At 40.4% G+C, this 13,393-nt stretch overlaps 1 protein-coding gene across 15 annotated transcripts in view; it reads left to right on the plus strand.

Moving 5' to 3' along the window:
- The window catches only part of AOPEP (aminopeptidase O (putative)), a 204,350-nt gene that overhangs the window by 25,237 nt on the left and 165,720 nt on the right, over positions 1 to 13,393 (plus strand). For all 15 annotated transcript variants that reach the window (XR_010385753.1, XR_010385760.1, XR_010385755.1 and 12 more), the window contains 2 exons: positions 3,864 to 4,030; positions 12,922 to 13,078. Coding sequence is in view for 7 of the 15 variants with exons in the window: in XM_026092442.2 (XP_025948227.2) it covers positions 3,864 to 4,030; positions 12,922 to 13,078 (324 nt within the window). In the remaining 8 variants the exon portion in view is untranslated. The remainder of the gene's footprint in view (positions 1 to 3,863; positions 4,031 to 12,921; positions 13,079 to 13,393) is intronic.

The following is a 13,393-nucleotide window of genomic DNA, read 5'->3' on the forward strand; positions in this document are numbered from 1 at the left end:
TGAAAAAACAGGATAAGAATTTTGTGTTTCTTGTCCTTTTGTGTGCTGGAATTGTGCTGCCTAACCCAGATCAGAGATTGCTGTCAGCTGCAATGTGCACCCCAATGTAACACCGCACTATTACAATGGTTGTTAAAAAAATGTATATATATAATATATATATATAAATGTAAATGAAGTATCAAAAAATAGCAAAGTAAAACAAGGATTGGCAGGGGAAGCAAAAAAAAAATAATCTTTGGAGATATTCTAATATTTTAGGATGAAAATAGATTAAAAATCCCAGAGAAAGGAGAAGTATTTCTGCATAATCATCAGTTCATCTTATAAATTCCTCTCTAAAGCAGAACAAGAGACTCTTCAGTGTTAGCTGACATCTCAGCTGATAGCATGCTGTCAACCAGTAAGTCTGCAGGTGATCATACCATGAATATAAGAATATCTAACTAAAAGCTGATGTAATTGTTGTTCTGACAGTTCCCCTTCAAAATCTAGAACTTTATGTTTTATTGCTATTTTCTCAGCAGACTTTGACATATTTGAATAAATTTTGGTTTGAAATAATGAAGTTAATAAGTACATCTGGACAAAAATAGTACTGAAACAGATGAGGAGTGGAAAGAAGACTTCGTTTTGAAAACAGATTATATACTTGACCAATCTGTCTCCATCTTTCTAATTCCCCTTCTACTTGGGTCTTAACTGAAGAGACTTGTGACCTATCTTTATTTTAACATTAAAGAGTTTCAGAAGAAAACGCTAGTTATGCAATATGTAATTTTTATTTCTCATAATGCTGCTTCCTAGTGAAATGGAAAAGCTATGGGACTGAGAGGCTAGAAACTAAGGCTGTAGGCCCAGCTTGAACGCTGGCACTGAGCAAGTCTATTCATTGTCTCGTTTTTACCATCTGTAAAATGGTATTGACGTTATTTGTAAATCACTTTATGATCTGCAGGTAAAAAGTGCTCTCTGAGAGCAAGATTGCATTAATAGTCTAGACAGCATCTGTTTCATGTTATGTTTTTATTGTTTTTGACATTGGGTTTCCATCTCTGAACATTAAAATGATACCAACATAATAAATCGCAGAGCTTTACAGGCTGCTCTTCAATTTTGCTGTTAATTGATGTGCTATTGTCTGTTTGAGATTTGGGCATTTAGAATATGGATATGGGACACCTGGCCATTGGATTTTTCACAGTTGCCATAGACCACATTTGGGTACAATACAGAAGAACTCATCCATTTCCCTGCTTTGAGAACTTGCACCTCTCTCCCCTTTTGAAGTGGGTGGTGCCAGCTCCTGCGCGCTGTGCCGAGTTCCCGATAGGCCTCGGGAGGTGAAGTCTAGCGTGCAAGCACAGCCTTGTTCTGCCAGCCCTTTGGCCCATTCATTGTAGTGGTGCCCTCTAGAAGTTCTTCAGGATATTGGTCTTGAGCATTTGGTCTTAAGACCAGGGTGTACCAATGGCACCCAGCAGAACTGCCTGCCCGAATGTATGGATTGATAAAATGTGTAGATGTTAGTCGTTAAACACGACATTTCTATCATTCCTATAAACTTAACTAGGGTCCCTTTTAATAATCCTGTGTTTCTAATACAGCTTTCATGAATGAGAAACCATTCATTTTTTTCCCTGTGCCCTCCCAGCCCACGTGTGCTTTAAGGTAAATAATAGGTGCAGTCTCTGCTAACTTTGTAAAGAAGCAGCAGAACCTCCTAGGAAATGAAAGAGCAAGCTCTTCTTACTTCTCAGAAACGAATTCTCCTGGACTGACTGACAGGCACTGTTTCTTTTTCTGGGAGAAAACCCGTTCAAGTATTTCTGGTTTGATTACGGGCTCAGCTTTAGGAGATTAATTCCAAAGAGATGCAAGCTAATAAAAGATTTATACAGGTTGGTGGCCCTGTACCTTTACATGGTGTTTTACTGGCTAAAGTGGCAGACAGAGGTGACCAGTTGACTTTCTCCCCGCTGTGGTTACCTTTCTGAGCGCCACTGGATATCTATGTCCTACTCCGTTTAGTCTGATATATGGCAGGGAGAGCCAGGCTACTTTCTCTTCTTTTCCTGTTTGTGCATGTTAAGAGCAGGCCTGCTTAGACTGCAGTTTCTTCCCTGTCTTACTGAGGCAAGATAAAACTTCACAAATACTTAGGAAAGAAAAGCTGTAAAAGTTTCCTTAAATTGCTTAACTCTGAGACTTGTTCCCTGAGGTTAGATCACTGAGGACTCAAATATGTGCTCAAATTACCTTAGTCAAGCAAAGTGCTAGACATCAGCTGAATCATAGTAACCGACCCACATTTGCTCTTAGTTACAAGTCCAAGGTAAACTGGATAAGCATTTAAATGGGTTGCATTTGCTGTGGGTTAAAAGTACACATGTGAGAGCTACTGCAGCTCAGCTAACATGCTACTGTGTGTTAATGGAGCCATAGTAACTTGATTGTGTCATGGACAACTCTTGGTGCGGTAGGACACATGACACTTGATTAAAAAGGGCAAAATTAGCTTCATAATATCTTTCATCCATGGCCATTAATAGCTCCATGTTCATTCCCTCTGTACAGTCTAGATTGATTTTAGGTAAGGAGTTATTTGAATGAAGGAGCTATGTGGGAGAAGTAAACAAGATACCCAGATCTTAGCTATTGCTAAAGAGGTTTTGCCCTAATGACACGTCTCCTATTTTCCTAAGTATTTTGATGACTTTTCTGCTCAAATTATGATGCAAACTGATCAGGGTTTTTTTAGCCTCAAGCACTTGCAAAATAATGTGTTCTGCTCCCACAATATTGGCTTTAAATATCATGGGTTTAAAAGAAAAAAAAACCCACAGTTGAATCAAGTGATGCTTTCAAGATTTTCTTTCTTCAGCTGGAGAAACCTGCTGACTGTGTGTGTGTTACGTAGTTTATATTTGAAAACTGTTGGTATATGGCTGATTCTGAAGGGATGGTGTTATGTGAGTACTAGAAAACATGATGAAGCTGCAAAAATACAGCAAAAATGGCAAAATGAGATTTATTACCTCTGTGCAGTAGCAATCTGGAAGGGGTTAATGAAGGGCCTTGTTACTTTCCCAGCTGTGGCTAGGCTGCTAATAAGAAATCAGCTGGTATGAAAAATTGCAGCTGAGATAGGAAAGGGGCAGTAGCTGCCCGGAAGAGGGCTAGAGAAATTGCAGAGCGCGCAATGCCACAGGGAAGGTTGCTGGGTGGGAAAGTCGGAAAGAGGCCTAGGCTGGCAGAGAGCAAAGCAATACCCTCTTCTCATCATATATGCTGTGGCTGAAATCTTGAAAGGCAGGTGGGCTAGCCTGCACTTCTGTACTGCATGAAGAAGAAACGTAAGAAGGTCACAACTTACTCAGTCTTTGATGGGGGAGAGGCTCAGGACTAGGCCTACTGCACTGAACCTCCAGGCTGTACAGAGTGATGGGTTTAATGGCAATGGAAGTCCCTGGTGAAGACCCCAGGCAGGAGCTGTGGATGTTGGTGGCTTTAGAAGATGTTCAGAAGCTTTGTTTGGCCCTACAGGCTCAGCTGAGAGCTCTTGTCTGAGGCTGAATGGCTCATGCAGAAGCAGGGGAATGGAAAGGCTGGAGTTGGGTTTTTTTGTTGTTTATGTAAAAAATTTTGTAGTAATCTTGCTTTTGTTCATCCTGTCTTAAATAACTGAGATAGTACTTTGATTGGTTCATCTTTGATTGGGCTGAAACCTACGTAGCTGACAAGCTTACAAACAGTAGCCCCGTAGGTTCGACTTTTGACAGGAAACTTAATTCAGTCTTTCCTATTATAATTTCTATAGTAACTCCAACAGCAACTTCAGTCTCTCTTTTCCTTCCATCCAGGCCATGTGTTTATACAATGGGATCACCAATAAACAACAGAGCCCTTTTCCCATGCCAAGAGCCACCTGTTGCCTTGTCAACGTGGCAAGCTACAGTCCGAACGGCTGCACATTTTGTTGTATTGATGAGCGGTGAAAACTCAGCAGAACCTGTCCAGCTTCAAGAAGGTAAAATATATGTTCTATAGCAAAATATTTTAAATAATTTTATAATTAGAAATATAGCTTAGTAATTATGTTTTTTTAATACAATTTCTAGCCTTAAAAGCACTTAAAACATGTCTATCTTTTTAGTCTCCATGTCTTTCTGTAGAAACGTTACCTGCTCAAGGCCTTAGAGTAACTAAGTAAGCATGCAAGGTTTCTGCCTTTTAATTTTGCTACATCTGGTTGCTTTCTTCTGTGTTTTTATTCCTTTTACCTCTTTCAGACCTGGGCTTCATTCATCATAAATTGGCTTGGGATTAATCATGGTGCAATTACAGATTTGGCAGATAGAGTACCATATCAGGCTCTTCACAGCTCCACGCCTTGGTATATGATTAAGCATCCAATGTTAGTTCTCCAGTCCATGTGTAGGTCAGAGTGGCAATGATTGGAAGCTGTCATTGTATCACATCCTATTCCTGAAAAATATGAAATGGATGAAGCACATCAGTGCCCTAAAAATCTGATCTTCGGATTTTTTTGGCATTGACAGGTCATACCTTGGGCAACTATAAGCAAGCAAGCATTTTTCTTTTGTGTTAGTTATGCTTCATTCCTTAAACCTCTGTCTGCAAAGAGAAGGAAGGTTCTGAGGTAGTACTACATACAATTATACAAAGTATGTCTTGCTACCATTGGTTTCAAGATTGCCTAACACACAGAGTCAGTATTTTCTAGGTAAGTAGTTCTGTTGTCAGGCCTCTAAGTATGTATCCGGATTTATGGAAGTAGCACTCATCTGTGTTAAGAAGTTGTCTAGATCATAATAAGAGCTAGAATTACCTCTCCCTAATAAGGTCTAATTTAAGTACAAGTTGGTCCAACACTAGCCTCAGGAAAGAAGTCCTAGGTTCTTTGTTACATCTGCCCACTTTCTCCCAGGTGCAAACAGCAGCATGGCTCATGTTAATGCACTTTCATCAGTGGAGTTGCCGAAAGCCCAGCTCTGTGGACAGAAGGAGACAGCTGACTGTTTAGACAGTGATGATTGCTCAGGCAGCTTAAATCTTGCCCTGGAAATGGAGGCAAGTTGAATGGGAGCATCCTGTGGGGTGAATCCAACTTACTTTACCGCACCGACTTTTAGAGGGATAGCTTCTCCTGCAGCGTGGGAAGTAAATTCTAAAGGCTTTCTAAGCTTTATTCAAAATTTTATTTAGGTAAGTTTAAATCCTTAAATAAATGCATACATTTCCCTTTGTAAAGGGGAAAGGGTGTGCTGTGTATGTTTGGATAAGGCCTACGTCTCCACGGACATCTAATTGTAAATAGATGAAATAAGGAATGTAGGCCCCGTATCTCATCCACTCCGATAAAAGAAGCTTTTGGAACTCTCCAAGAAGGTCTGCCTCTGAACGTTTTTGAAAGTCTCAGTTTTGCAGTTTCCAGAGATCTTAATACTTACAGTCATCCTCTCGGAAGGCAGGAAAAGGCTTGAGTAACAAAAGGCACATCAGTCTCAGCTCCACAAACCTTTTTGTTAGTGTCTTTAAAAGTATCTTGTTACTAAATGGTGTTAAAGAAAGCTGTTGTTTCTGAATCCCTGGAAAAGTGTCCGGCAGCACATGTGAACCAACCGTGTTTGCTTTTTTTTTTTTTTTTTTTTTTTTTTGACAGTAACAACATTTAGGCAAGTTCCAGGCTTGCAAACCTTACAACACCAAGGTGGTGTTGCACGCCATCTACGTAGCCTCAGAAATGATCAACTATTTTTTTCTGACCTGACCAATTATTTTGCTTTGTTTTACTTTTTGCCCAAGTCCAGCTATTAAAGTTTAAGAGCTTTATAGCTACTGCTGTGATGAACAGGTCTCTTTTGTAAACCTTCAAAGCTGTTCATAGCTTATAGTGAGGAGAGGAAGTACTCTCTCAGCACTTGCAGAATGGGACTGATGCCTGTGTTTAGAGATGGCCAAAACGTTCTTTGAATTGAGGAATATATTGAAGCATTTGAATCCTGAAAAGTAGCTCAGGCATACTTTTGATGTATGCAACTTTGCTTCCTTTTGGCCAAAAGAACTGTAGAATGCATTGATGTTTTCGGCAGAGGTTTTCATTATCTGAAAAGTATTCAAGTTCTGGTTGATGAAAAATAACTTACAGGAAAAGGTTAGTGTTAGGTGTGTCTGAAATAAGATTTTCTTTTCCCCTTAAAAGAGACAAGAGTTTCGAAAGCTTATTCTTGGAGAAAAATGAATGAAAGTCACCTTGATTTGAGAGCCATCAGTTAGTCCGTTTATATGGAACCATCTGGTTATTTTTGGCCATACGTAAAGCCTGTTCCAAGCCTCGTCTCTACTGTTGATTTGTGGAAAACTGTTATGATGAGCTGCTTAGCTCACTCAGGCAATAATACTTTTCTCTCTTGGCATCGAGAATACAGGAGTGCTTCTGACTTCAGTCTGGGCAAACAGCTCTGCCATCAGTGTGTAATTAATTTTATCCACACTCACACTTTGCTAATTAGTTGTTGCTTATCAGTCTCTCAGTGGTAGCTACCTGGTCTGAAATATTAAGATTGAGGAGGATGCTTATGTGAATTTCGAGAAATAGAAACGTGGGAAAGATTTTCCTACAGCGTAAGTTGGCATAGGTCAGTTAAAATCGGTTCTCTCTTAGGCAAATTAGCTAGCTGCAAAGGCAGTATTGTGAAAGAATTATTTCCTTATCAACACTGTTTTGTCACTCTGTGATTTAAAGAACCCATTAAGAATCTATACCTTTCTTTGAATTAAAGAAAAAGTAATTTGGGGGAAAATTTTTTTTTTAAAATGCTGTTGATGGAGTGTTGAAAATGACATCAGGGTACCCTATCATTAATGACAGGGCTGGGGCTTAGTCACCCCAAGTCAGCCTTGTCACTCTGTGCAGAATAGAAGGGACTTTTGTTTAAAACTTTGTAGTAGTTGCAATGCGTCAGTTTATTTTGGTAATTCATGTGTCAGTTTAAAGCTTTTTTCTTTTTTCTTTTTTTTCTTTGATTTTCCAAAGTCTGACCTGGTATATTTCTATTCCTAAGAACTCCATGAAAGCAAGAAATACTGTAAGAAGTCTTTAATGCAAAGACCAGTTGAGGGGAAATGACTCATTTTAGCTTCACTGTGCTAATGATGTGCTGAGTGAAAAGCGTGAAGTGCACTGGCAAGAACCAAGCGCAGCATTAAAGCTGGCTTCTCTGGAGCCATGTGACAGTGGCAATGTTTCTTCTGCTAAGCTTTACCGAACTGAAGTAGAGTGAAGCAGCAGGAGCACGTGTTGTATTTCTGCCCGTACTGTTTTTCCTCCCCTTTTCCCCACGATGGAATTCCTTGTAGCATGGAAGATTCCACATACGGCTTTATGCAGCACACACAATTCGATAGTTATCCTGATTACAATATCATGATTTGAGGGTTGTGGGGTTTCTTTAGAAATGCTAGGCACTGTGTGTCAGTAGCTTTTCAATTAGTGATGAGAGCCCCGTTATTAGGGTGCTCATCTACAGAGAGAAGTGGCAAGTCGCTGTTGGAGAGCTGCTTTGGACTTGTAAAAAAGATGTGGAGCAGTTACAGAGGAAAGAAGGGAAAGGAGTAATATTGTGAGGAATGATTCAAAAAACAAACTCAAAGCTCAAGTGCTAGTATGAAGCTTTGAAAAAACTCTTAATGAATTTAGAAATCTAGATTCAGTTGGTTAGTAAGGAGGACTTCTAAGAGTTAATGTTCAAAATGGTTTGTACTGTTAAATGACCTGGGCCACATGGATCTTGTCATTATGTAATTATACATACAGCCCTAAAAGCTTTTTCAGGGTGGCCTGAATGCATATAAGAGTTTTCCCAAAGCATTTACATACACTATGCTATTGCTGTGATGTATGTTTATAAAATCATACATAACTGGCAGAACCCCAAAATATATTTTTAAAAAAATACAGTTTCTTGGATAGAAGCAGCATTTTGACAAGCAGTTATGCATGGATAGCATTACAAGTTAGCTAGATGATTTTTTTCCCTTTAAAAATTGTAAATATAAAAAGTTTGCATGCAGACAACAAGAGAAGATCGGCAAGCATGATGCCTTCCTGCTTTTAAGCAGACATCTGCGTGCCGCTTCACTGGCCTACATCTCTAGATGTGCAAATGCTGTGATTGCTATGCATAGGCTAGACTATGTGCACTCATATGCACAGATTCCTCATTTCTCACATGTATTTGCAGGATTTGGTAATAGTGTACTTCCTCTTGCATGTGTATATGCTTACTCAAGTATGAATAGTAACCATTTGCATGTGATCTAAAAGTGCTTTAAAATATTGTGCGTTCCTTATGGGGTATTTAGAGCGGAAAAAATGTTTCTGTCAAAAAATGGAACTGATGATGTCCTTGAGGAAAAAGTTTTACAGGAAACACTGAATCTATCTATCTATCTATCTATCTATCTATCTATATATATATATATATATTAAAAAAAATATATATATATATATGTGTAGATATATGTGTGTGTGCATGCAAATATGTATGTATGCATATGTAATGTGAACCATTTAACCACTGGACTTTTTTCAACACCTGCCAGTGTTACTTTCCATCAGCATATTACCATGACACGCACATCATGCAAATATATTTAGTGACGGACCCCTTTACATTTGTTTTGATTTATGTTCAAGAAACAGATGTCCAACAATTTGGCGTGAAATCCAATGGCTTGCTCATTGTGCGATTCCCCCATCCTCATGTAGTCCTGGAGTTTCCATCTTGTTTCAATTTGATTCCAGCTATAAAAAGATGTGTTCTGCTGGTGGGAAGAAATCCGGTGCTAGAGAAGCCGTCACCCGTGTTGTAGCTAGCGGCAGCAAGCTTTTGTCGGTGCTCCTGTCACCTTTCGCACGCGAAACGGTCCAGTGCTCGTGTGGATTGATGTCCAGCCTGGATCAGGTATTGCAGCACGTGGAGTTGCCACCTCCTCAGGTGCTGCTGTGCCCTCCGTGTCCTCCGTGCTGGCAGGAGTGTGAGGGCCCTCAGTGGCAAGTGCTGGCTTTCAGGGGAGCTCAAAGAGCTCTCCAACTTGCAAAGCGTTTTCAAAAAGCTAGAGGGTGCTTAATCTGGGTGCCCCAGCCAAATAGTAGTTTTACGTACTAGTCCTGGCTCTCATTTTGTGCAGCAAATGCTGAGTGGTGATACTGTGCCTTCTAAGCAGCCTCTCTTTTCCACTAGAGGTAACAGAGCTGTGGTTTTTAAATCGTATACATCATCCGTATTTTGTGGTGGTCATGTTTGTGTTACTGCAAAGTATTTGAGAGGAAAGATGCTAGTAAGTAAAAAACTTTAATTTTCTTGCATCAGGCGTTATGAGATACTGACTCTCTGGTGTTTCTTTAGTTATAATGGACTCAGCAGGATTTGAAAACAATTTTTAATGGCTTCAAAGATAGTTGAATGCATTAAAAATTCTAGGAAGTAATTACCTCATCATTATTATTTCAAGTACAGGAAATAAATTGCCTTTAAATTGTGTTTTTGCACACTTATAAATAGCTTATAATTTCCTACTCTTGTTAAATGCACTCCTAAATAATTTCAAATGGGATATTTTCCAGTTGTACCTCATACAATAGGAGATTGTTTTTGCACAGTTTGTGCAATTATGACATGATAGATTTGTCTTAAAGAAGTGGTAAAAAAAAAATCAATTTTGGGAAAACGATTTTCAAAATTACCTGTCAGAAAATATTTCAAGTTGCCTAAAATAATTAGGTACAGGGAACAGGTTGCTGTTAAATCAAGACTGGTTGTTGGGAGAGGGAATAAGCATCACAAGTAGAGGAATGGAGTGCTCCCCTGCTTCCCGTGGGATAAACCCTCCCTAATCTCTTGGTCTTCCCAAGGTGCCCTTGCTTAGCCTGAAAATGTTTGGGTTTTCTTGTTCCTTTTTTTTGGTACAAAATACTTTGTTGGTGGAGAAAAGGTAGCCATTTCCCCATCTCAGCTGCACTGCTTTCCTTTTCCCTAGAGGTGGTGCTGTCTCCAAGGGAGCCACTGGAAAGCGGAGAGGAGGCAGGGGAAAGGGAGGGAAGGGAGAACAAGTGGAGCATGGGAGAGCCCAGCATGGTAGGGATACAGCTGAAAGAAAACAAAGCAAAACCCACAGATCTGAAGAAAATTAAAGAAAGAAATTAGAGCTATGGAGAAAAGAGAGCTGGGAGACAGCCTTACCACTGAGAGGAGAAGACAGAAGATACATGAGAGCTGGACTCTGAAACAAGACCTTGTGGTGGTCGCTGTCGAGAAATGTTGCCTACAGAAAGACCAGCTCAGTCACTGATCAGTGAACACATTATAGAGAGAACTTGTTTATCATGCCAATGCGTGGGGTTTCTTTTCAGTTCTTCAAGGCACAGCACCTGTAGCATAAATTTATCAGTTATCCTACAAAGTGCTAGGGTGTGAATGGAGAAGGCACCTAAAAGCTTTGTAGGGTGGATTGAACCCCATTTAGATATATAAATCTTAGATCTTGTACTGGGTGTATCATGGTCTCTATAATGCCCAGAAAAAGGTAGGGAGCTTGGAGAGAAGTGAAGGATCTGTATGTCAGTTGCTTTCCTTTTCATTAAGGAATCCTAGTGTAAAGAAGTGTGAAGGCCCATACCGAGAAAAACTAACTTCATGATTGGTGCCTCCAGGCTTTTGCAAGGTTTGCCCCAGCTGCCGGTAGCGTATGTTGGTTGGTAATTCATGTAAACTTCTGAATACATTCATGCCGTGCTGCTCTCCGGACCACTCAAGTGGCTCCCCGTTCCTGTTAACGTTGTGTTCGAATTACCCGTCTTGTTTTTGGGAGCACTCTGTAGTTTTGCCTGCTCCAGCCTGTCTTGCTAAACTCGTTTCTCACTGTAACCTTCTCTGCTCCCGCTGTTTGCATAGCACAGGCCTCCTCCCTTTGCTTTTAGACAGTCTCCCCAGTGGTGGTGTGAGAGCCTGCTCCTTTACGCCTCCAGCTGCCCGGGACGGTTTGCTGTGTCGCCGCCTCTCGACTTTAAGGCTTGCTCAACTCTGAGGTTTTACTAGTAACACAATTGCATGGAGCATTTTGTAATGCTTCTAGCGTAATGGCGGCTACGCAAAGTAAAATGTCGTAGACCGCCTCTGGGCCTGTTCTCGTACCCGTTGAGGTCGATGGCCAAGCCACGTTCAGTGAAACTCTCAACATCAAGAGTTTGGTATTTCAAAATAATAGTGCTGTCCTGGGTGACTTCTTTCTCTCAAGGTGGGATTTGCTTGCCTTGGCTTATTCCTAGCCTTTGTAAGTTAGAAGAAGGAAGAAAAAAAAAAAGGGAATTTGGCAAAACACTTATCCCCTTTGTTTCTCATGTGTTTGGAGCAATAAGTTCTTCCTGCTCATATACTGATGAGAGGTCAGGAAAATTACAGGAGTAATGTATGTTCTGCTGGCAATACAGACAAAAGCTTTTTGAAGGTAGTGGTGGATCTCGGCCAAAGCGGCGTGGAGTGGGGGAGTGCGAGTGGCTGGCAGTGCCTTTAGGAAGCAGAGGCTTTAGGTGTCTCCTGCAGGACTCTGCAAACAGTGTTGTCTCCTTGTGCTGAGTAGTAGGTGGCAGCATTCTTTGAGGCTAAGCACAAAGATTTTCTTTTTTGGCTTGCGCTTCCTTTGGGTAGCTTGGGCTTAAGTTAGGAAACCCAGAGGTACTTCGTTGTTTCTTTTCTCTCCTTCGTGCATTATGGCAGCTATTGGATTGATTCCCCTGCCCCCCTTTTTTTCCTTTTTATTTTTCTCTTAATAATGTTCCATAGTCCTGTGCAGAATACTACTGCAGCTGTATTAATATTGGAGTTATCACTTAAGAGAATTAAAGCCAGTGTGTTTCTATAGTTGCCATGGCTACACTTATTTGCGCATGATTCAGCAGGTTGTACCTCATGTTAGCCTCTTTCCAAGTGTAATTAACCTATTAGTATCAAGTAGTAACCCTATTTGCGGGCACAAATGAGTCCTCAGATGTGACCCTTGAGCCTTACCCTTTCTAAAGGGACAGAAGGCAGATGTAAGCAAGGCTTAGATTAATGAAAAGTATAATGTCCTAAAACAACCTCCAGTTTATCCAAATGGATTCACAGATATAGTCATCCTATACTGCACTCCCTGTCTTCCTGCGCTGTGTTCCCGTACTGATAAGAGTCATCATCATTTTAGCTTCAGATAGACTCTCTAATCTTGTTATAGCAGCTCCTGGATTATCACGACCAAATCATTGACTTTGGCAGTATCATCTGATTCTGAGCTTTGATTTCTTGCTGCCTGGTTGGCATATCAGGTATCTCAGATTGGCAGGCCTGATTCATTAGTGTTGTTTGTTGAATCTTACCTGTCCATTTTGTGCTGAACACAAAGAAGAGTTCTGTACTAGATAATATAGTTAAGACCCAAAAAAGTGGTGATCCAAGGGTGTAAGAGTTTAATTTTTTTTTGTGCGCGTAGATTTAAAGTTCCTATTTGATTTCACATCTCATGTGATTCTTGGGCAAAAACAGTACAATCATATTAAGTTGCATTAATAACATCCCAGTTATGCATTTTTAATAGATGAAGACATCAGCAGATAGTAACACTTAATCTAAAGCTAGAGATATTGTAAATCTAGGAAGCTGCAGACAGAAGGGAACAATAGTGAATCCATGGTGAGTTTATAAGACCGCTTTCATGCATCTCAGTTAAATTTTCCCTTCTTTAACAAAAATATGAGGATCTACAGTGGGAGGCTTGGCCCAAAATCTCAAGTACATTAAAATTCCAGGTACTGGCTCTGTGCTGTGACTGATTCTGCCCAAATGTTCTTTTTGCTCGCAGGTGTCTTGAGCTGGTACTACTATGTGACTATGCCAATGCCAGCATCCACCTTCACTATTGCCATCGGGTGCTGGCAGGAAGTTAAACAGCATCCCTTCGCAGCTGATGTTCAGACAAACAGTGACTTTTCCTTGCCGTTTTCCCAAGCCGATCTCAGGTTGGTGTTTAGACTGTTGCTGAAAAATAAGATATTTGGGTAGCATTTTCATTTACTCCATGGAATGTGAAAATGAGTCATTGCAGTGCAGGAATCAAAACAGAACTTGTTTAATCTGAACAGCCAAATCTTGACAGGGAAGTAATTCCAGAGGTATTATTTCATGGCTAAGGGTGGGGATCTTTTTATGTAAAAACAGGCTGCTTGGTGAGTAACAGGATTAACGAAGCCTCGTGTCCTCTGACTTGCGTCCTGTATCCCTTGCTGCAACAATACCAGCTCCTCCAGTGTTTCTTACAGCACTTGCTGGAAGAT

The sequence above is a fragment of the Dromaius novaehollandiae genome, chromosome W, assembly GCF_036370855.1.
Source record: "Dromaius novaehollandiae isolate bDroNov1 chromosome W, bDroNov1.hap1, whole genome shotgun sequence".
NCBI classification, from domain to species: Eukaryota; Metazoa; Chordata; class Aves; order Casuariiformes; family Dromaiidae; genus Dromaius; species Dromaius novaehollandiae.